Source organism: Camelus dromedarius, chromosome 14 (assembly GCF_036321535.1).
Source record: "Camelus dromedarius isolate mCamDro1 chromosome 14, mCamDro1.pat, whole genome shotgun sequence".
Taxonomy (NCBI): domain Eukaryota; kingdom Metazoa; phylum Chordata; class Mammalia; order Artiodactyla; family Camelidae; genus Camelus; species Camelus dromedarius.
The window spans coordinates 62,093,340-62,117,858 of NC_087449.1; the positions used below are offsets into that span (position 1 = coordinate 62,093,340).

At 42.5% G+C, this 24,519-nt stretch overlaps 1 protein-coding gene across 6 annotated transcripts in view; it reads right to left on the reverse strand.

The window, feature by feature from the left end:
• PRDM2 (PR/SET domain 2) overlaps positions 1-24,519 on the reverse strand; it is a 109,228-nt gene that overhangs the window by 44,772 nt on the left and 39,937 nt on the right. For 5 of the 6 annotated variants that reach the window (XM_031464107.2, XM_031464104.2, XM_031464103.2 and 2 more), the window contains 2 exons: positions 23,827-23,979; positions 17,803-17,929 (listed from right to left, as the gene is read on the reverse strand). In XM_031464107.2, the coding sequence (XP_031319967.1) occupies positions 17,803-17,929; positions 23,827-23,979 (280 nt within the window). Of the gene's footprint in view, positions 1-17,802; positions 17,930-23,826; positions 23,980-24,519 lie in introns of those variants that run through there. The other variant, XM_031464105.2, reaches the window with a different exon arrangement.

Sequence of the window (24,519 nt, forward strand, 5' to 3'; positions counted from 1 at the left end):
TGCAGCATAAAACCAGAAGTCAGCATGAGAGCACCAAAGCAGGTCTATCTCTTCTGTGTTCGGGGAGCTGGCGACCTCACTCAGATACACAGATGATTCCAAACCAAGCAAGTCCCCACCTGGGAGGGTCCACATCGTACCATGAGTGGTCATCTAGGAAACGGGCTGCCCTGGACAGGGACCAGCCCTGACTCCCCAGAAAGGGGGGCTGTGCGTGCAGCCTCCAGGTCTCACTCACTCAGCCCTCCATCCCTGCCACTGAATTCTCATCCTCCCATGCTACTGGAACTCCACTTTCCATGGTTACTTCTGACCTGGTAATTACAAAACCCCAAATTTCTTTATTTGCCCCAAGTTTCTCTTTGGCATTTGATGGGATTTACATTTTGAAAATTCCTCTCCCCAGCCCTGTGACACTACCATCTGGAATGTCCTCTCTTCGTGACCATTCTATTACAAAAATCTTTCTCTTCTTCCTGCCCCAAAATAAGAGGGTCCTGCAAAGGAAATCTGAAGACTGAAAGCATGATTTCACTCAAGGCTGAAGAAAGACTTCAACAAAGTACTCAGCTAAAGCAGAGGGTACAGATCTCAGAGAACAGAAATGATATGGAATAATGGAATGAATGGGCTACAATAAAAGGTAAGAGAGAGAAGAACCCTGAAATCCGAAGTAGAAAGAGCCCTGAAGATGGTTTAGCCAAACTTCACATACACACTCCTCTGAGCTTTATCTCATTACAAGAACTACCTAAATTCTCACAGCAAGTTTGTAGTAAAACTGGGATTTTAATTCCCAAACAACTCACTATTCTATCCACCGTGTTCTACCAGCCTTGTTAGTGACACTGTGTGGGTTCCAATATCACCCTTAAAAAGAATTAACTGTGCCATCTGCATTTCAGGCAAGTTTCAGAAATTCATCATGAACATATAAACTCATTATACATCTTTCTGAATTTTTGAAAGGCAAGAGTGTGGTTTTTTTTCATGACAGCAGGCCCAAAACAAGATGAAACGCTTAAGGGGAAAAAGCATAATGTTCATGCTAAATAATTTCTTTCTAGAACTGAGAAAAACCCAAACCTCTAACACATCATGTAGTCATGAAAGGGACCCAGCAGACAACAGCAAAACTGTTCGCTTACAGGATGGCCAAAATGACGCTCTGTGCGAGCTGTAGAGGGTGGTCAGGGTTAGGCCTCAGCACTGCTTCACATCGGGCAGTGGGTAACATTCTGCAGTTGGTGTGATGAGTAGAGAAGAGAAGCTGGAAACAGATATAAAACTAGGTTTTCCACTAGGAATTAACAGTCCACTTCAATATCCTTCACGTAACGCTTAAAAAAGACGACGACGAAGAAGATAATGACTTGGTGACCCCGGAAGTCATCAAAAGGCCCTGACAGGACAAGGGGGGAACCTGTGGCAGCGGGACTGGGGGGAGAACAGTGCCTCAGAAACTGCCAGCAGAAGAGTCTTCCTCGTTTGTAAAGGCCGACAGTGTTACCCATTACCTGATGGTCAGAAGTGGCCTCTACAACCGGCCAAGGTGAGCTCAGTGGGCAAACGAGCCCCTTCAGCCTTGGCTCCATCAGTCCACGATGTTTCAGAGAGAAATCTGAAGCAGTAAGATGCTGCAATAGTTGGTTTTTATGAAGGCAATATGCTGTATGTTTTCTATAGATTGCTTTTGCACAGAGAATAATTTTGAAATGCACCTGGTACTAAAAAAAATTCTGTTAAGCTCCTTGGGCATAATTTCAAATCTTTTTCTGTAAACTCCTCACCCAGAGCCGCCTGTAATCCTGGAAGCAAATTATAAAAATAAAACCTCTCTGGTTTTAAGTTGCTCCTGGTATTAAAACAGGACTCTAGGCTTTGCTTCAACAGAAACAATGGAACAAAGTTCTGGATTTTTCAGTGCTGTGGATCACAGTATAAATTCCTGGAATGCCTGCATCCCGCGCAGGGAGGGGGTGGGGTGTACAGCCTTTGCCGCTGGGGAGGCTCTGGCTCCCCAACTCTTCCAAATGTCAGGCTGATGGGAGGACAGCAAAGATTACATCTGAAGGGAGCTTTTAAATTTCTTTTTTTAAAGGGGCTTTTAGCAGCTTTGACTGGTTAATTCCAAATAGTAGAAATGGCTCCCCAAACAAACTTCAGAAATTTCAAACTAAGGAAGCTTTAAATTTCCTTACACTCTTGGGAACCTCAAAAAGTCTTTGGCATAAACAAAATGTTAGAGACTAATTAAAAACCTCTGAAACTTAAACAAGCTGCTAGCCTGTTCTGCTTTATAATCATTTTCACTTCTAGAGTTCTTCTCATGGAATTTCAGTAGCCTTTATTTTACAGGGAAAAAAGGTGTATCTAAAGCCTGAAAACCTTACATATAAAAAGTGAATTGGCAACTGCAAAGTAAAGAACTTAATTCAAGTTCAGGTGTCAGTCCCCTGTGGCCAAACAAAGCAGGCCTGGGAGCTGCGCAGGAGGCAGTGTGTTAAAAGTGCCTGGCAACCCTAAAACAGAGGGGACGGCCACACCCTCGAGAATTGGTTAGTCTCAGCTACAGGCAAAGTCTTTTTTTTTTCCCTCTCAAAGCCCACAGTAAGTTTTATAACACTATATCCTGGTGAAATAATAATAAAATTTAGTTTAAAAATATTTTCAGGAAGTAAAATCTACATACAAAAATCTGAGTCAACACAATTAAAACATGTAAGATTCATTCTTTACATTTGTGTACAGAAATGCTCACAGGAACAGTGGTCAAGCCATATCGCTAATTAATAAAAGTCAGGCTATAGTTTATCCATAGATGTAAACCAAGAGGATCTGCATTAAGATGCTGGCGGGTGGCACCCAGTGATGACACTACTGATGAGGGTACGGTACCTGTTTCTCCATATGTCTGTATTTTCTAATTTTTCTAGATGAACATTTGATTACATGACTCCAAAAAAATAAAAAAATGTTTTTTTTTAAAGACATACTTACAAAAGCAAAATTAATGAGACAACTGAAGATGTTTATTTTGGTGGAGATGAACACATGAAATTTTACATCAGTACAATTTGGAAAAGGCCTCAACTTTCTACTTTTGCCCACACAGCAAAAGGCACTGCTGAAGTGCTTTCTTTGCCAACTCCTACCTGTACATCCTAGTATAGCACACAGAAAAACACACCTTCCCCAGAAATACCAAGTCCAGAACAGAGACACAAAGATTTAAAAGGGATTTAAAGTACATTTGATCCTTGAACAACATGGGGGTCCAGGGTGTCGATCCTCCGGGAAGTGGCAGCTTTGTGGATAACTCACAGCCAGCCTTGCGTATACTCGGGTCCTCCCTGTCCATGTTTCCGCATCCTTGGGCTCAACCAACCTCAGTTTAGTCCTGTACTACTGACTACCGAAAACAGTATCTGCATGTAAGTGAACCTATGCAGCTCAAACTCACGTTGTTCGAGGATCAACTACATTCAAAACAAGACATTATTTAAATAGCCCAAACTGCTTAAGCCTTCACATTACTGCTGTGAGCCTTTTGGTGTATATCCTTCAGCTTTTTCCTGTGATCACATTATTTCAAACAAAAAATCGATTTTTTTTTCTCCTCCTTTTGAACAGCCACATGTCTCCTATTCTTTCTCTTGTTTCAATGCACTTGGTTACCATACCCATAATTATGTAAATCAAAAATCTAATTTAAACAATCATGCTGAGTGCCTCGCAGGTATAAGCTGAGGGTCAGTGTTTTGGTAGTCAAGTCTTGTTCACTAGCTTTTATTTTGCCTCTCCTAAAATGTAAAAATGAGGACATGGCGCTTGAATATGACACATTTTGGTAGAGGTTTAAGAAATTTATTCACAAAAATGAAAGAACTTATAGGTAACTAAACTACCTAATCACTGGGACCTACCATGAAATGAGACCCTTTGATTCCAGTATACTTTTTAAGACTCTCATCGCTGTTGCTAAATGAGCTCATGCTCTCTTGTTCAAGCCCTCCACTGTCTTCCAGCTGCTTTCGCACGTCCAGATGTGTCTCTGCTCCATCAAAAAAGAGCCTGGAGTTCTCCAGGGCTTGCGCGTGCACACAGGCCAGCACAAAATTCACCCCCTGACAAACTCAAAACTGCCGAGTCTGTCTTTCAGATTCAAGAAGCAGAGAAAGATCTAAAATGTATTCTCTTCATAAGGTAGTTATTTTTGTAAATCACAAATTACATTTAAATTCAATTTCAAATTTTTTTCTCAGTTCTCCACCTAAGTACAAAATCCTACTAGCTTATTTAACAGCTCATCTCATTCTCAGATGTACTAGCCTACATCAGACTACTAGTCAAATTTAGCCCAGGCTCATTATTCTTGCTAGATTAATTCTTCCTCTACATTGCTTTGTAAAGTTTCTGGGATAACAGTGAAGCAGAAGTAGTTAGATAATTCTTCTTGGGTGCTTACTAACTACAAGGCACTTTGCTAAGAGCTACAGGGAATACATATATATTACGACAAAGATGTCTGGCCCAAAGGAATTTAAAACGGAAATTATATGTCTAACTCTGTGAAAAGCAAGCCCGTTTGCAGAAAGGCCCTATTAATGACAAAAAGCAAATTCTGAATGGAAAAATGTTCCAGAAAAATCTGTATTTCATTAAAAATAAAAAGAAGGGAATGAAGGAGGGAGGAAATCAGGCAGGAGGGAAGAGGGAAGGACAGGGAGATGGGAAGAGAGCTGGAGGGACAGAGACAGAGAGATGGATTTGCAGGAGGCGGGGTGGGGGGTTGAGGGGGGTGGCGAGGGGGACGTAAACAGCCCTCCAGCCAGGTGAAGCAGGGAGGCTCAGGGGACTGCTGGCCCAGCTACAAGCTACGGCTCTTGTAGGAGCACAGCCACGGGGCTCCCGCACTGAGATCACAGCCTTTTAGAGATACTAAATCTTGCACAGTGCTGGTCTCCAAGGATCATCCCACAGGGTCCTGAGCTGACGCTTCTGTCTTTTGCCAACACAAGGGTAAAATAATGCCCCCCGCCAACCAGGAAGCCCAGGAGGAGGGGCTCACACAGTGGGGATCTGAAACACAGCTGTCTCCCAGGCCAGGTCCACGCTGGGAAAGGGGTCTCAGTCTCATTCCAGTTACTCATTTCACCTGCCCCCAAAAGGTTTGTGTATCCCCAAGGTCACACATCTTCCCTGCAAAGAGCTGACCTCAACTAAAGTGAGGCTCGGGACTGGGCTCTCCCTACTCCCCTCCTCCAGTGCTGAGGCGGCACTCTGAATAAAACGGGTCCTCGAGGACAGAAGCCCGCAGAATGGACACACACAAAACTCAGACTGAGTTGCGCAGCCATGGACTATGACTTGAATAATGAGAAGTAATGCTGTTCAGGGCAGAGGGGAAGTGACTATGACACATACCGGTGAAACCTACCTGATACTGTCCTTGGGAGGAGAACCAGAGATAATGTGCGTAAAGAACGAACTCTGCACAGTGCCTGACACAGACTCAATAAATGGAATCAACTGTAAGGAATATCCACGGTGGATCCTACTGAACACATTACAGAAACCCCATGCCTGTAAGTCCAAATTGTCAGCATATGTTCCCTCTTATGAAGACAATGACATTCTGCTTCTACTAACAAACCTGAATCCATCCATTTGTTTTGCTCATTTGTTCTACAACAATTCACACGATCCCACCCAGGTATCATTACAGAAAAGTACAAGTCCAGTGGGGCAGACGTTTCACTGAGAGAAGAATTACGTCAAACACTCGCTGACATCCCTATCAGTACGTATAAATGCTCTAATAGCAGAAATTGTGAGCACACCTCATTTTTTTAAAGTCTATATCCCACTTATTTTATTGCTTCTAACGAACACCCTCTGCTTAGTTTTTTAAATTAAGCATACTAGTTCCCTTTAGTGGTTCCTAATCTCTTCAAGAAGAAACCTTAGACCCCTTTGAAAATCAGCTAACACCTAAGGCTCCTCTCCCCAGACAGTCATGAACAGCCATAAACACAACTTCCGGGGCTGAGACCACCTGTGATGCCACAAAGCCAAGCTGCTAGTTCACGTGAATATGCACACTGACAGGAGCACTCCTGTGTTATACCCCGAAAAGAAAGCCCCAGTGCCTCAGACTGCGCGACAAACATGTTGCACAGATAAGCAGGACACTTAATGATGTATAATATATAATTGTGCATAATAAATAAAACACATCATCAACTTAATCAGTCACTTCTCCTAAGAAAACAGCTCTTTCAAACTTTTGTTTTTCCCTGATTTCATATCCAGATTTCCTCATCTGTCATACACAGCACTGAAATAGCTCCCACACAGTTACCTTCAAGGACATCTGATAATATCCAAGAAAATGTATTCAAAATTCATCCAAAATGTCACCTGCATAAAATTTTGTTATAACCAAGTACAGTTATGAGTGGTTTGGAACACATAAACCTAAGACAGACGACAGGAAGAAAACAGTAAACCCTTCATCTGGGCAGCAAGCAAACAGTGAAACACATTTACTTCTGCCCGTGCAACACATCAGACTCCAAGAGTTATCCAAGCCACCAACCTGTGTAACCACAGGTGTCCTAGTTTGGGTAACTAGTGAAACAAGACAGCTTTTAAGAGAGAAGCAGATGCCCGACACCAGAGGAACCCTCTAGTGTCCTGATGTGTATCTAGTTGCAGATCCAAAGCTCTGCTGTCTCACCTAATTTGCAATCTACTTAATTCACTCCATGTCACCAAAGCAAAACATAAGGATCTTCAAAGAACACGTTAGACGATGCTGAAGCTGTTCATTTTTTTTTTAATCCGGAAGTGCCCCAGTAAGTCAAAGAACAGGCAGAGTTATTACCACACAGCTGATTTTGCCAGCAATCACCAATTACAACAGACCCAGGTTGGTATGCCACACCCGCTCCTACAAGGCTCTCGCTTAATGCTCATGGTAACCCTACAAGGTAGGTCTTACCCCAGTTTACAGACAAGTAAACCAAAGATCAATATACGTAGAGTAACCCCTCCAAAGTCACACTACTGTTAACTGGTGGAGCTGGGGTTTGAACCTGGCCTTGTAATTCCAAGGCTAAGTTCCAGCATGCCACAATGAAGTCCACATCCTGTACATCTCCCAGCACTCAAAGGTATAGCTGGGCCAACAATTTTTCCCTTCTCTCCTCCATCCAACGTACACTCACATCAGGCTCGTTTTAAGCAAGTTATCTATTTACAAAATACTGATCCAGTTGTATTTAATACAGAAGCAACAGTGAAGCCTGAGTAATATACTTAATGAGCTTTAACAAAGAAACTAAAGTTGGGGGGAGCGTAACAATCATTTTCTGTGAAAACAAAGTTTACCAGTTCCATGTACTTTCTGACAATCGTGAGATTTAGAGAACCCTGCCTCTCTAAAACTGAAGAGGATCAGAAACAGTGTTAGCTAAGGATCACTTTTTCTTGATTTAATGCCTTCTATACTCTACTGCAACCATGAATTTAATTTGCTTTGGCATACAGACAGTAATTTACATTATTTTCCAGCCTGAATGCCTGAATTTATAATTTTGATGGAATCAAAACCACAAATAGATATTATGCTTAACAGTCAAATTTGATCTTGTTATCAAATACTTCTATGATCAAAGATACTTTCTGGATAATACACTGAGCAGCTAGTAAAACTTCTAAAAACAAGCAAATCTGGAATCTTAAAGCCCCTGTTCAAAAATCCAGCCAAAATTGAGGCTACTGATAGCTACTCCTTTATATTACTTGTTTTGGATGACAGTGAGAGGGAAACTTTAATTTCAACTCCAGTGTTAATAGTACAAATGTTACAATACATTATGTGTAAACAGACAGATCAAAACTACAACTAACCAGCACCATGCTTGCTGCCTGCAGCATGAACCCAGTAGACATGAACATGAGACTTGCATTCCACTGATGCTGGCATCAACATGTTTATGGAGAGGGGACCAAGGGAGAAGGCGGTGGGCAGTGATGCTCCCACTCCTCACAGAGACCTAAGACTTTCTGCTTCAAGCCAGTAGTCACTTTACTGCAGAGAAACAGGTTCTGAAAATCTCACAGGTTAAAAAAAAATACAGCCAACAGAACCAGAGAGGTTTACTCTACACCTCAAATTGGCAAGAGAATGAAAACTGAACCTGAGAATGCAAACAGTAGAAAATTAACAAAAGGCACAGGAATTTCGGTGTTGCTGGTTCTAAACTGTCCTACAGCCTCCTACAACCACAAACACTGAGCATGATTTGGTTTTGGGGTTCTAAACCAGGGTGAACAAACCAGTTTGCCTTCATTTTTGTGGCATGTGGTGTCTCAGGAAACCTACAAAAGACTGCACCAAGAGGCAGGATTATAAGTACAAGAGGAAAAGACTGTTTATCACTGCAGATGTAATAGAAATAAGGGGGAGGAGGGGATTTTAGCCTAAGCAGCACTTACTGCTTTTCTTTTTAACCAAAGCAAAGATAATCCTCTGCAGCTCTATGTAACGGGTAAAATACAGCTCTTTCATTAAGGGCAAATTCCGTTTGGTCGTTCAGACACCAATTAAACTAATAAGAACATATCAACTTTAAAGTTCTTAAAATATCAAATTAGCAAGAATTTTGGCTGTCATAATCTTCAGAATCAGGTATTTTTAAACACCATGCACATATAATATCATTATTTTGTTATTAGAATTAATCTCTCCTCTCTGAAACTATTCAACTACTCTTTGTATATTAAAAACATATTAAATTTACTATATAACAATTAAAATAATTATACATTTACCACTGTATAATAATGAAAATTTCTATCAAAAAATACTTTTAAATTTCAGGATCATGACCATAAAAATGGGAAGAGGAAATAAACAGCTACAAAAAAAAATGCCTCAGAACACTCAAGAGTTTTCTAGTCTCTTAAAATCCTCAGGACTTTTTCTTAATATATGTGTCAGGTTTTAACCTTTTAAACAAAGTTGCCTCCTCTTAATTTTGAGAGAGAAGGATAGGACAGAAAGAAAAGTGCTTCAGAAATCTGAAAAATGAAAGCACAGATTACTAAGCAATGGTCTGTCCAGCCTACAGTGTGAGTGAGGCAGAGGGGAGGGTGTTAACGACCTAACTAAACCTTTAAGGAGCAACTGAATAAAGCACTCTCAGTAAAGGTTTAGGTAGAAGAGGTCAGATCATATCTTATTACAGCTCCAAGAAGTTTTAAAACTTTCATACACGCACACATATTCTAAAGATGCTACTGTGGGATAAACACAACGATCAACCCCTGCCCCACATGAGGAAAACTCAGGAGCACACACAGACAGGTTAGGGCAACTCCTTTCTCGTTCTTGTTTCCTTTTCTGCTTTTCCTCAGAAATGACTCAAGCCTCTAGAATAGGAACGGCTTTACCAGCAAACAAAACCTCTTAAGAAGCTACTGCTTCAAACAGTTCCGATGAACTCTTGTTAAAGGAATAGGAAAAAAACAAAAAACTACCCCTCCAAAAAACATTTTGACAAAACAAAATTTAAAAAATATGTATCTTTTATTGCTGTCATATCTTAAGACAGTGAAAGAATCTAACGAGCATGACTTTAATTATACCACAAACAAATCAGAATTACACTTAAAATCAGTTTCTAGATTTAATTTTGAAAGTATGTTAATTAAAATACGTTCATGATCTGTAATACTGAGCCTAAGAAAACTTTTTAAATTATCTTTTATTCAGTGTAATAGTCATTCTCAACAAAAGAACACTGGAGCAGAGAAGGAAGCTAAAAGTTACCGGAGTCTTGAAATCAACAATAAAGCAAAATGAAAGAAGCCCACAGCCCTAGATGCAAGCTCTCTGCCATCCGCACTGCAGAGGGAGTCAGGCCAAGGCAATGTCTCACTCCGTTCTCGTGGTTTCCAGGCTGATTTCAAAAATAATATAAAACTTAAGAGAAATGAAATATTCATAAGAAGCCCAAACCAACAAATGTGTCATTAAAAAAACACTTAACACACAAGAGCTAGAAAGGGCTGAAAATCTAATGTTTGAAAAAACTGTTTATTTGAGGTGCTCAAAGGCCTACAACAGATCTATTCAACCCATAAACCCCAAAGCAAAAATAACTGAAGGCATTACGAGCTCCCACCTAACTTAGCTTGCCGATACCAAAGACTCCACTTAATCACACTATCTTACTATACAGGATTGAAGTGGGCAATTCCAAAGTGAGTATGAAAATTTATCTTGGCTAATTAGCAAAGCCGTATAAAACACTGCTACTTACTCAGTATACCTGTCCTACTTAGAAACATTATAAACAAACGCTGGATTTAGGCAAGGCGGAGCCACACTATTTAGCAGCTGGGTGAACCTGGGCAAACCGCAGAAGCCCTCCAGCATCAGGGTCCTCATCCACAAAGGAGAGTGCTCCCTACCTCTCAGGACTACTGGCAGGATTGCATGGGGTATATGGAGCCCCAAGCACAGCACTAGGTACACGAAGACCTGCTGAAGAAACGAGTAACTGCGCTCACTGCCACCATCAACAGAAAACAGCAGTTCATCACATAATGACATGATGAGTAGTTAAGTGTCAAATCATGAATATATCAAAATATACTGTAATGAATGAGTTCAGCCGAGAACTCTTGCAATGTCTGACGCTGGTTTAACCTGAGTGGTAATGAACAGCTGCTTTCAGTATTTATTTTTTTCACTTTGAGAAACATCAGTCATGTTTTCAAATAACTCCTGCTTCTCCAAATCATTCAGCTTCCTAAACTATGTCAACCAAATTACTAACATTAATAAAAGCACACTTTAGAACTGTCCTTGGCAGCATGCAGAGTAGGAGCAGATGCTCTGAGTGCCAACACAGCACTGTGCCAGCCTGTCTGAAGCTGCAACTCTCCCTTCCCCGCACAACCTTTCAATGTGAGAAATGGCTATTAATTTTTAACCAGCATGAGGGTATCCTTGGAGTATCTATCCAATTCCTCAGTTCTTTAGGGACAACTTCAAGTATAAAACTTACACACTCTCCTCTGTGTAATTCTACTATGAACCTGAAATTCAGGTGCCATAACAGCCTACCTGTAAACAGGAAAGTAAAACTGCCTAAGAAAAGGAAATACTCAATGAGTTTTAAAAATAATAAAGAGTCTGTAATTTAGAAAAAGAACCTAGTATTTTTGTCTAGGGAAAACAAAGCAAACTGTTCTTTTTACTTTTAAATTACTCTGGATTTTCAAAAACTATTTTGAAGTCCCTACGTCAAGGGTCTTTTTACCTTTTAGAAAACTTAATCATAATTAACCCCTTTTCCCTGTATTAGGCAAGTCTCATCTTCCAGTTTCCACATGGACAGAAGAACCAGAATAGCAACCTCAGAGCGCAGTGTATTTCCCAACACATTCAATTATGAAGTTTGAAGCAGTTTTTAATCACGGTACATATTAGGATTTTTGCAAATTCATCCACTAAAACACAGTTGTAAAATCTGCAAAATGCTTTGAAAATTTTTAATTAATCCATATAATTTCTGTACGAACAAGGTTATACACAGCAAGAATCAAAGGCACAAAAATACTGACCAACTTCTTTACCTAAATTTGAAGCAATTCAGTAGCAGCAGCAGAATTAAAAATTTTTAAAAATTCCCTGACTCTTACTATTGAAAAAATATTAAAACTGCACTGAGCTTTTAAACTTAGACCACCACCAAAACAGCAGGAATCAACCTGACAGGCAACCATCTCTAACTATCAACCAGTGCTCAGCAAAGGCATCACTCAGCTAGAGGCAAGACTCCCCTGGGGACCAAACAGGACCCTGCTCACTTGGGCCCAAAGTGACAAGCTTGCAAGCCATATAACATCTAATGCTGGGGCCATATCTCCTCAGGATCGTAGCCACCTCTAATCGCTCCACGCCCTGCTCCAGCACCTGCCAGCAAGAAATATGAAGAATGCCCTGTATGTGGGCACAGGACCTGCCCACCAGGCACCCAGAAGGCTCAGGGCCCATCTGCCATCATCCTCAGGCACCATGGCCAGGGCTCTATCATTCGGCCAGGCCTCTACTCTTCAGCTTTGCCAAGGAGCATCAAACAGAGCTGTCGGCTGCTAGGGAAGGCTGAGACATCAAACTCCTCTGAAACCTACCAGTTCTCTGCTTTTATTAAATGTATTCTCTACTTGTAATTTTAAATGGAACCAGCATTGTCACTTCTACTGCAATTGCCCACTGAATGTAGAAGTGGACAAGAAAGCAGCATACTATGCACAGGAAAAGGCTTGGAAAACCTGGGTTCAAATTCTGACTCTGACACTGGCAGAGAGAGCTTGGACAAGCTATCACCCTCCCTAGGTGTCTGTGGCCTCACGTGGAGCTGGTACAAACCAACCACGCAGAAGTAGAGGCTCGGCAGGAAAACCCACAGGAGGCTCAGGACCACTCAGCACTACTCAGGGCTCCTTCGTCCAGCTGGCTGGGCGTCGCACACCTCTGCCCACGGGCTCGACTTCTCCATCAGAGCCTCTTGCTGCATCTCTGTGTTCTACCTGTTGTCCAGCAATGTCCTGTGACCTCTCATGTTCCTGTGAGTTTGTCTTTCCCTAACTCTTCCCTTCTCCTTCTCCTCCTCCTCCATATCCTTTGCAGGAGTCCTCCCCACTGCGCTCTGCTTTTCGACCACAAAGCATCACCTCCTTTCCCACAGGGCTCCTGCCAAGCCTTCCCTATCCTGGAGCCTGCACACACATCATCTACAACACCTAGTATGCTTGACCCATACTAAGCTGCCATAAAACAGACAGTAAGCTCCTCCTTGGATGTTTTATTCACCTCTCTGACCTCCCCTACCAGTCCAGCCACTAAGTGCAGTGCTGGCAGAGAAGGGGCCAGTGTGTCCATTTGCAGAACTGAGTTTTATACAGAAAGACTCATGCGGGTTTCTAGGTGGCTCTCTCTACACACCACCCCCGCAGTAAATCTCCCAAATTGCTAAAAGAACACCCAGCTTGGACCCCCTTCCTAGAGCTCTCCACCCCGAGAACTTGACAGAGATGGTGTCATTCATGTCACAGTCTCTGAAAGGCTACCCCTGACAATCACACCAAACCTAACCACCACCAATACACATACACACACACACTTCATTAGCATTACAAGACCTGTCTTGTTCACCTGTTGGCTGGTGGTGCCCTCACTCTCCAGAATGTAAATTCCGTGAGTACAGGAACCTGGATTGTTTTAGTTCTCAACTGTAACTTCAGCACCTGGAATCGTGTCTGACACAGAGCAAACACCTGTTAAATGGGGGGGGGTGGGGGGGGTTTGGCACGGACCATCACCCATTTACAACTTCTTGGACCTCTGAGTGTCCCTAAGCGTCCTCTGCGTGTCCTCCCTGCCCCTCTCCAGGTTCTAAATGCCCCCATCCTGCCACCCTTTCTAAATAAAGACTCTCAGGCATCCCAGTGCAGAGTCCCTCTCCCGCTCTCAGCATCAACAGTCCTTACTGCCTGCACCATTACTTTAGCGCTTGTTTTTTTCTTAAAATGCCTGAGACTAACTTATTTTGCATGTGGATCTCTTACCCACCCCACTCCCCACCCCACCACAAATGGACCATAAATTTCTACAGGCTTTGTTAACTTTAGAGAAGAAAGAACTTCAAAAAGGTGCAACTTTAATATTCTGTGTTCTCCACAAACCTAGGTTTTTAATATGAACAACTTTATTTGCAGAAACAGATGATATATTTGCTTTTTTAGTGGATTATAATTTAACTGTTCTGTGGTGACTAAAAGTCACTTAGATAAATACTAAGATCTAGTTCATTTGATCTTCTGGGACTATTTACAGTTTTTAATCAAAGATTATCTGAACCTGTTAAGTGATCTCAAGGAACTGTGCTCTTCATAGTTCATTACGGGTTTTGTTATAAACTTTCTGTCTCTCAACTGTCTAGCTATCAGCTGTAAAACTACTTGCTGCTATAAATAACTCTCCTAATTTCCTCCTTCTAATGTGCTACAGGACAGGAAAGTCAACAGGTTAGAAGCAGGCCTAATATAAGGGTGAATCGGCCTGGAGTGAGGCTCTGCACGGAAAGGGAGAGGGACAGACCACCGCGTACCTTTCACAGCTGCCCCATGAAAACCAGCAACTAAATGCTGCACAAACCCGGCAGCTCCTCTGCAAGACCCGTGTAAGTCACTGTCAGCCACATTCTGTTGGTGGCACTTACAGGTACCAGGGACCTGCATGCTGCACAGCTGTTCCTTTTCATGATCTCACCTGCTCTTGACAGCAAGTCTGTGAGGTTAGGTAGCACAAGGGCCATTCTGTGTTAAGACACCTGGTTTTTCGGCTATGGAAACGGTGCCCCAGAAAAGTGGCATGATCTGCCCAGTGACACACCTACTAAAAACCCTAGGGTCCCACACTTTTTATTCCTTCCACTAAGCACACATGTATCCAGACACTGCTATTTCTTTAGAGTAAAAGAACTTCAGGTGAGGCTCTTAACGTAGCCGAGAGAGCAGGGCAACAACACATTCAGCTATTAAAAGTCTGTGTTTTAAAAGAACACTTGCCAACAGTCACTTACTGCTAACAAGCAAATTCAATCCCTCATTTCTCACAAACAAGGAACAGAAATAAAGATGATAAATACTTCTAAATTTGGCCTTTCTATGTTACTTCACAGATTCTAATCTTCCCGTGGTTCAAATGAGAATTACTTGAAACACCCAACACTGAAAACCCTCCCTTCCTCTCTATCTGAAAAGTTTCATCTGTCCATCCAAGGAACTTCTCACGTTCAACCTCATTACACGGGCTGCTCAGACACGTTAAGAAGTTAGGCTGAATTACAAAGGTGAGACACCAAAATTCTAGTTTGAAATGCTTAACATATGTACACCGTTGGCCCCTGGCAAAACTTCATGCTCCCTGGTCAGAGACATCGTGAACCGTGTTCTCACAGCCCTGTGTTCTCTTCCTTCTTCACAGGTTTGTGTGCGTCTTTGTTCACCAATCAACAAATATTTACTGAGGGCCTGTTCCATGATCGGCAATTTACTGACGTAGCTAGCTCCTGTCTCCCCCGCTAGACCACAGGCGCCAGAAGAAAAAGTCACGGCTGCTTTTCTGCTCACCGTTGCCCGCCCAACATGACCTAGCAGAGTGCCCGGCACACGGCAGGGGCTTAACAGACATCAGTTCAATGAATGAATAAGAGACAGAGAGAGACAGAGATAGAGAGGGAGAGGGAGAGGGAGAGAGAGGAGAAGGGGCTGCTCTGTATGTAAAGGAATCAGGGCTTTTCACTGCCCACAACACGCCTCATGATCCACCAGCGATCTGATGACTTCTGAAAGGCACCACATGCAATGCACAGCTGTAGGCACGGCAGCTGTCATGCAAAGGAGCAGAGCCCCAGAACTGTGAGGAATTCAGCCCTTTGTTTCTCTCTGCCTGCCTCCCAGCCGAAAAGAAGTTAGGGCCACTGCCTGTCTACTACCTGCCAGCTGAATGTCTTCAACATCTGGCTTTCAGAAATACGAAGTTAACATTGCTACCGAATGAAACTTATCTTGATTTATTCTCTGACATCACTGCCTGAAAATATATTTAAATGTCTGAGATCACACTTAAGACCTAAACAGAACCAAGTTAATATAAAAAAATTCTCCATTTCAAGTCTTTGTAAGCTAACTTAGTTTTCATAGAGTATCTGACTTAAAAACAAAAAGGTTTGACTATTTAAACTCTCCAAACTTAAGACCATAAAGAGCAAACAGGCCTCTTTACCAGTAAGCTGTTCAACACAGAAAAACAGACTGTCAAGCTGAAGAGTGAGTTTCATGCAAGTTCTTTAATTAAAACTTAAGATTCAGTGGGTTATACTCAGCTCAGAGTAGTTATAAATAATAGGAATAAAAGGATAAGAAATATGAACTACTTAATGTCAAAATTCAGCAATACTAATAAAGCAAAAAGTTTACTTTCAGTTTTTTCCTCCACATCCAAAAAGAAAAACAATTAAGGGATAAATAGAAAACTTACAGTAATGGGATGTTTCAAACATGCATACCAAAATATGCTGAACAGAGGAAAGCCTTAGCATGAATTTGCTATTAAGCTATGCATACATATTAAATACGTGAGTTAGTTATGCTTGGTAGCAGAGTCAAGATTCCCTTTTCCCCACCAAAGTCCAGCCCCTGCAAAACACAACTTACCTGGAAAGGCTGGTGACATTAGTTACAAACAAAAGAACGCTAAATAGGGGAACAATCTGAATTATGTGAAGTTAGCAAACAATTATGCTCTAAGCCTAATAGCAACAAAAATCTCAATACTGTTAAAACAGTAAACAACAACAAAAAACAAACAAAACACACCTGGCAAATTTCTAGGCCGTGATCATCTAACTGATTCAAGATCAAAATATTTAATGTCCTAAAACTGTGACAAAATCACATCAGATAAACAGAGAACATGTGTTTAGTAAAAGGCTCCAACAAACTCCCTTGGATGGGTTAGCTGCACTTGCATTACACTGTGAAACACAAAGAACATGTAACAGAAAAATCAAAATGGACTTCTTGCCTACATTTTAAAATATTACTTTTATATTTTTCCAAAATCAAGTTTACATTATGATTTTATTTACAGTATGACTCCAATTCACTCTGCAATGTTCTGACTAAAGGATGGCCGCCTAAGTCCAGATGGATACAAAAATTTACGTAACACCTAAGGCGGGCAAAATAAGGAGGGGGTTACATTAATAAGAAACAACCATACTGCGCCTTGGCATATATTCAAACTCGGCTCTCCGAAAAATTCACGAATTCATATTAAAATTCTTCTTTAAAACAAACAAACAAACAAAAAAAGTGTAGAGCGCCAGCTGGAAACATGATATATCGAATCAAACTATTTTCCTCCCAGAAATTATTCCTTGCCTTCTGTAAGTGTGACTACGCCTTACCTTTTGTTTGAAAACATCATAAACAAAATAAAACTATTGGAATTGACTCAAAAGTGACAAAACAGCATACTGTTCAACTACCAAAATTCCATTTTGATAATGGCCTAAATTCCGGGAAGCTGTGCGCTAAAACCTTCACCCACCGCGAGCAAAGCGATGGTGCGCAGCGCGGCCTCGCGTGGGGTGGCGCGGCGGGCGGCCGGGCCCGGTGGCCGGAGTGGCAGGCCCGGCCCGGGACGAGTGGGTGGCCGCGGAGCAGTGTCCGGCCCGGCCGGCTCTCCGGCCCCGCAGCGCGCCCAGCCCTCCCGCACAATCTGGGTGGACACAGGCCACCGACTCTGCGGACCTGGAAATGTCACTCTCGAAACACATTTTATGACGCGTCGCTGGCGAACAGCACAAAAAGCTAAGAATATACCGGCGTGCCGGGCTCCGAGGGACCGGCAGCCGCTCCCGCCCGCAAGTCCAGCTATGGAGACGGCGGCGAGGGAGGTGACAGCCGGCCCGGCCGCCCTCGCGGCGCGCCGCTCCGCTCACTTTTCCACGCCCGGCTGCTCCGCCCCAAGTTAGCAAAGAGCCCGAGCAAGGCGTCCGGCGCCGTGATTCAGCAGCGGCCGGGGGGGCTGGCACCGCGGGCCGGCGCCGTGTCCGGGTAAAGGTCACCGAGGGCCGCAGGCGCCGCCGGGGCCCGGATCCGGCCAGGGCCGGGCGGCGGCGGGGAGCCGGGGCGGCGGCGGGCTCCTACCTTTCCTGCTTTTCGGGGAGCTCCGCTTGCTCCGGGCGCTGGCTCGCTCTTCCTCAATCGCAGCTGCTATCTCGGGGTTGTCTTCCCCATTGTACCAGACCAGGAGCTCCTCGCCCGGCGCGATTGGCTGCGGGGAGAGAAGAGACAGGCGCCGGGCCAATCAGAGCGGCGGTTGTTGGCGGGGCGGGGCGGGGCGGGGCGGCGCTCCCAGCGGGGCGGCGCGCCGGAGGCCAGCCCGGCAGGAAGGGCTCCTCCAGCGCGGCAGCCGCGGGCTGGGCGGCGCGGGAAGGGACCCTCTGCTGGAGGGAGGACCTCACTTCCCGGCCGCCTCGGCCCCACGGAGTCCGTCCGGTGGACGTCGGCATCTGACAGAATCGCTTTACACTCAAACCTGACATATGCCACGGGATCTCACCGTTCAAAGCCTCACGACTATCCACGCACAAGGAAAAATAAACCACGGAACCATTTTGCCCACGAAATCTAAGCTGAAGGGAAATATAAAGCGTAACTGAAAAGAGCCAGGCACTTTGGAAAGAGACGTGCCGAAAGCTAATTGTCAGCGCAGGTTTTAGAGTCCGAGAGCGAGTTAAGCATGATAAGAACTCCATGCCACCGCACGTTTGTAAACTCACGGCTCGTTACACCACGGACGTGCCCACGGAAGAGGCGGCGCGGAGGACGCGAGCGCCCGGCAGGGCACCGTCTGCACCGCGGCCAGCCTGCTCGGCCCACGGGGGTCCGCTGCCTCGCCCTCAGCACTGCACATCGGCTTTACAAGGGAACTTTTATATTTACAAAGAAATGCCTAAAAATACTGCACATGTATCAGGCTCGTAAAACATTCACTTCTAACAGCCCTGTGAGGAGTGAGGACAAGGACCACACATCATACTGACTATACCGAGAACAAGGTCTTGAAGAAAAAATACACTGAGTGGGAAGATTACACTCCCAAACAAAATGCAAAGAAATGGCTTATTGGTTTCTCTCATAATGATTCATCTGTTCAAAACTTCCAAGAGTATCAACACAAGTAAAATTCTACCTAAAACCCAGTGAATAAAATAAGAATCCATGAGTTCATACTGATATGAGTGAATGAATGAACGAATATAAAAATAAATAAATAAGGAAAGCTCTCCCTTCAGTAGATCCCAAATAATCAGTGAAAAAGAAGTAATGGAATTATAAAACAACCAACAATCATCAGAGTAATAACTGATTCAGGCAAGAATCATCAGTTAATGCTAAAACTAGCGAATAAAAGTCTAAGGAGTAACAGAGTATTTGCATAGTCTCAAAATATCTCCCCATAAAACATTTATTAATGACAATGGGAAAAACAGTACCTTTACAACGAGACAAATCAACATCATATACCTCCTGATAATGATGCACAGAAAATAACACAGCATCACTTCTGGAGATTTCTGCCCAAAATGTGCAAATGTAATTATTCATGATAAAACACAAGTGAAGGCCAAACTGTGAGACGTTCTACAAAATTACTGACCAGTTTTCTCAAAACTGAAAGATTATAAAAGACAAAGACTGAGGTACTGTCCAAACTAAGGAGACTGATGAGACATTACAACTAAATGCAACGGAGTTTTCTTTTCCTAAAAGGACATGATTGGAACAATTGACAGAATTTGAATAAGATTAATAGATTAGCTAATAAAATACTGTGCCAGTGTGGGTTTCCTGATTTTGATCACTGCACTGTGGTTACGGAAGAGGATACCCTTGTTTTTAGGGGCAGGTAGAAGTCCATCAAGATGTCAGTTTAGAGGTAGTTCTTCACTTCAACATACCTTTCAGCCCAGATAAAGCCCTTGAAAGTAAATATTACTTTATTTCATTCTCTGCAGAACTCAATGTTTATATAGTCCAAATTTTAAAATATTCTAAGTTAAGATTTTTTTAAAAAGCCACTATTTATTTTGTTCTCCCCAAGGACGGTTAAAACCTGCTATTTTCTTATCTTTAAACCAATGTACTGTTATTTCCCTTCTTGAATCAGTTACACCTAAACCAAAAAACTTAATATATAAGATTTTAATGAGTTAAAATAGCCATTACAGATGCCTTTTGGCACTCTTATGAGCTAATCTATTGCTGCTGAAGGAACAGGCGTCTATATTTAAACTATTTCTAGTTCCAAATACACAGTTTACTTCTCCATATTTTTGTTATAAGTCACATATTGATGAAATGTTGGTATCATATACTCCTTGAAGTGATTAGGGTTTACAGAAATATATAAAGTCTTAAATAAAACCAAAGCAAAAAAGAAAATGGAAAGGAGTAAGGAAAAGTATATTCCCCATATGTTTCTAAATCAAACAGCATAACCGGAACACTGGCTAGAAGAATCCACTGGACATCGTCAAGATTCCTCCCAGACTCAGCGCCCTAAGCTTCCCTGTTCACTCCACTCCAGCCTTCTGCAGAGTTATCACCTATACTAGCTAGCAACTGGGAGGAGTTAAACACCAACACAGACTCTCTACTTAGGGTACTATTTGTTGTTACAAAAACAACAACAACAACAAAAACACAACATAAAAACATACCAGAATATGTTTTACCTCAAATCTAAAGTAAAACTTCTAAATGGTTAATGAACTGGTGAATAGCTAGATTAAGAACAACCTGATTTGTTAGTTATTAAACAATACCCAAAAGTGTTAGCAGCTGAGATGATTATATTATCAAGCAATATGCTTCCCAGCTTTGTATTAAAACAGCTACACAAATAATAGTCTTAATTTTACCAAGAGGAAAATAATATATCTTTTAAAATCAATGACTGCCTGCTTCTGCACTGCACTGTTTTTAATTCTGCACTGCTTAGCACATTTAAGATTTTGTAAGTCAAATTTCAGAAGACAATGTATGTCCTTAAACACTGGAAATACAAACCCACATTTTAAAACATAAAGTCAAAAGTCCAAGCAACCTTTTCTTATATGTTGTATTTTGACATTTAACAAAAAACAAAAATAACAACAAAACGAATTTAAATTCTTCCTTCGGGTTCAGAAAGGCTTACAGAACAAAGCATTCTCTCTTCTCTAAATATCAGTAAATATAAACTTGAAATTTTACCAAATCGATTTAGGAATAGGCAAGGGTTCCTATAAATATTCCTGGCAGTAGGTCAAATTAAGAGAAATATTCCAGAATAATGAGAACACACAAAGCATATCCATGCTTACCCAACTACAATCTATCCCCCAGCATAATCTGTTAGGCCTCCCTGATCTGGCCCCTGCCCACCTCACCAGCCTCATTCACCATCCCTCTCCTCAATACAGCCAAACCAATAGAAGCCTTTCAAGTCCTTTAAAACACACACACACACACACACGCACGCACAATATAGATCATCCCTACTTCAATACTTCTGCTTCTGCCAGGGAAGTTCTCCCTGAACTGCTCCAGAGATCTCTGTGTATCTGGGTCCTCACACCAGTGGGGGAGGGTGGGGGTGGGGCTGGTGTCCGTATGTCTTGTCTTCCCTGACCCATCAGAACTACAGTAGCCCTCCATCACCAAGTCAATTTCTATCACATTTTCTTATCTTCAGAGCACTTACCGATATCTGAAATTATTTTGTTTACTTGTTTATTATCTGCTACCTCTCCCACAAATTAGAAGTTCCATGAGACCAGAGACCTTGTCTGTTCTGCTCACTACTATCAACAGCCGGTACACAGCAGACGCTCAATAAATACTTGATGAACTAATGAACAGATGAATGGATGGACAGCAGGCTAACAGTTAACCTTCAGGAATTTAAAGTAGTTTTTAATCATATTACAAACAAAACCAGTGTTGAGATTTCCGAATTATCTAGGTGATAGCTGACAAGGTGCTACAGAGACCCAGAGAACATCACATGTAATTTATTACATAACCTAATCCACAGAAAGTTTAGTCTATAAGAATATAGTTAGATAATCGCTAGCAAGGAATCTGAAAGGTCTTGTGCATACTTGAGCAAATGTCAAAGGTTAGGATGGGGGGCCGGGTCTGCAAAGATCAGAGCTACTTTACTTCGAACAAAATCAGGTAAAAATAATAATAGTAGTCGTATAGCTTGTTAACACTTTGAAGACTTGGGTTAGACTAGGAACTGTTCACAGAACTGTATACATATTGGCTTGTTTAATCTTCACAACAACTGTATGTATTAATTTTACTATTACCTCCATTTTTACAGATGAGAAAACTAAGATGGGGTTTAAGTAACTTCTTATGGTCACGTATCTCAAAGCCAAAATCTGCTCACAAGGCAGCCTGCTCCAGAGTCCCCGCTCCTGACCTGACACTACACTGCCTTGCCAAAACGAGCAGCTGCCATTTCTTCAGCACTTTTTAGGTGCTAGAACTCTACTCACAATCTCCTATGCAATCATCATAACCCTATAAGATCCATACTATAATTACGTGTATCTTACAAGTAAGGAAACTGAGGCACAGAAAGTGACTTGCCTAAGATTTCACAGCTAGTTGAAATCACAATAACTTGCCTTGGGTCACATAGCAAGTCAGGATTTCATCCAGGAGTCTGGCTCCAGACTTAACTCGCAGACACTATTCTTTCTAGCTTCTCTCTGTTTCCCAGCTTTGCTATCAGCGATGAACACATTTGAACCTGAGGTCTGATGGAGGAACTGCCAAGTGTCCCAGGACCTCCCTGGGCTTGTCCTCCCTCGGGACCTTCTCTCTACTCCCTCAACTGTCTCATAGCCGTCCCCTGGCTGGTACTTCACCTCCACCAGGACTCTGCCTCACTGATTCAGCCCGATGTAACTCTCACTTTAAGTAAATTTGAGGAACAGAATTAATTCTTGAATCAAATTTTGAATCCAATTTCAAACTCCAGTGTAACCTACTAGAAAATCATGCTATCACAATCCAGCAGAAAGAAAATGGGAAAGAAGGTTATAGAAGTTTTAAGTGAGAAAGTGTCACACACACACACACAGATGTTTCCTACAGGGACTGGAAGCAAGGACATGGGTATATAAGAGGTAAAGGGCAATCCAGCTGGCTAAAGATGCCAGGAAAAATACAGCAAAGGAAAATCAAATAGCTGTAAGTTAAGCTTCCAGAAGTCCTAGTGCCACCACACAGGCCAAACTCAGCATGCTGCAGAGCTGACCCTCAGCGTAAACGCTGGCTCATCGAGAGTCTTCAGCTCCATGGAGATCATTTTTTCCATGGACTGTCCCCCAATCTATGACATTTTTAATAGAAGTAAGTGAATAAAGAAAAATCTGCCTTACAGCAATGTCAGCAAACATACCTATTCCAGAAAGCAACAATCATCTATTTTTAGAGCCTCAAGACTTCACCTTAGAGAACATCTCCATGCACGCTGAGTGCAGATTTGCCTTCCAGGAGAACATCAAAACGAGGGAGACAGATGTGGGCTTGCCTGTTGCAGAAATAACAATGCTTCGGAGTACTAACTTCCCTGAAGTGACCTCTTACCTCACCACAAACTCTATAAAATGACTGTCCTCTTCTTTTCATCTCAACAATTAATGTCTCCAAATAAAAATCTGGCAGAAGAAACATGTTCAGTTTAATTTCTATTCTGAGTAAAATTCAGGGAAAAGAAAAGCCAATCCAAGGCTACATTACACTGAAGACTAAGAATGTGTTTTTAGTGAACACAGAACCAGAGTTCCTTACAGTTAGATTCATCTGCCAGTCAGATGGTTCCCAACGCGTCTGTATCTTCAGAGGAGGGAAGTGGCTGCCACACACTTAACTCATTGGTGTCTATAAAGGCTGAGCACAATCTTCATGCCTTAGCGCCCTTACTCACGTGAAGCAGTGGCAACGGCATATTTAAAACACAGACCTTTCAGCGTGTTGATGGACCACTTTCAAATATATCCCTTTCAAGGTCTGCAAAGTCGTTACTGTCAGTCACGACTAAGGACAGTATTTGCAAATATGCATGCCAAGTAACTAACAGCACGCTCATTCTAACACTCTTACCTTTAACGTTTTATAGTAAATGGCCCTGTTGATTTCCAGTGGAAACAGATTCTGCTCTTCCCCCGAGCAGGCCCAGTTCACATATCGCAGCCAGTTCCCCTTCTCAGGATCGGTGGCGTCAATGCACATCCACCCCAGATTCGGGTAGTAGACCTTGGGAGAGGGAAAAACACATTTATTAAAATAGGAGTATCTTTAAAACATTTCCGTTTTCAACTTCTCAGGCAATTCTTGTATCACTTTATAAAGCGTTTCATAGGAACAAAATAAATTAGCAACAGGAAAAAGAAAAATAAAGACGAAAACTGAGGTCCAAAGTTGTATCATCCTCCTTAGTTATTTTCCTATTTGGGTGTAATTTTTTTCTCCTAAAGTGCTATGTAGTAAATATGCTTGATGATCTCCAAATGCTTTGCAAATATGTACACAAAGACAGGCGACAACTCTGTGGGACACGAGTAACTCAGGGCAGGAGAGGGCTCGCGGCCGTGTTCCCCTGGGCTGCTCTGCAAGTCACGTGTGGGGGCCCAGCCCTGCTGGGGTTCACAGCTCCGCAGGTTCCTTCACTGCGGGGCTGACCAAAACCTCAGTAAGTGAACACGCAGTGTGAGCCTCCACGTGGGTGACACGGTGACAGCGTACCATGCTTCTGCAACCTTAGCTGACCTTAAAAGCTTCCCGATCCAGGGGCCC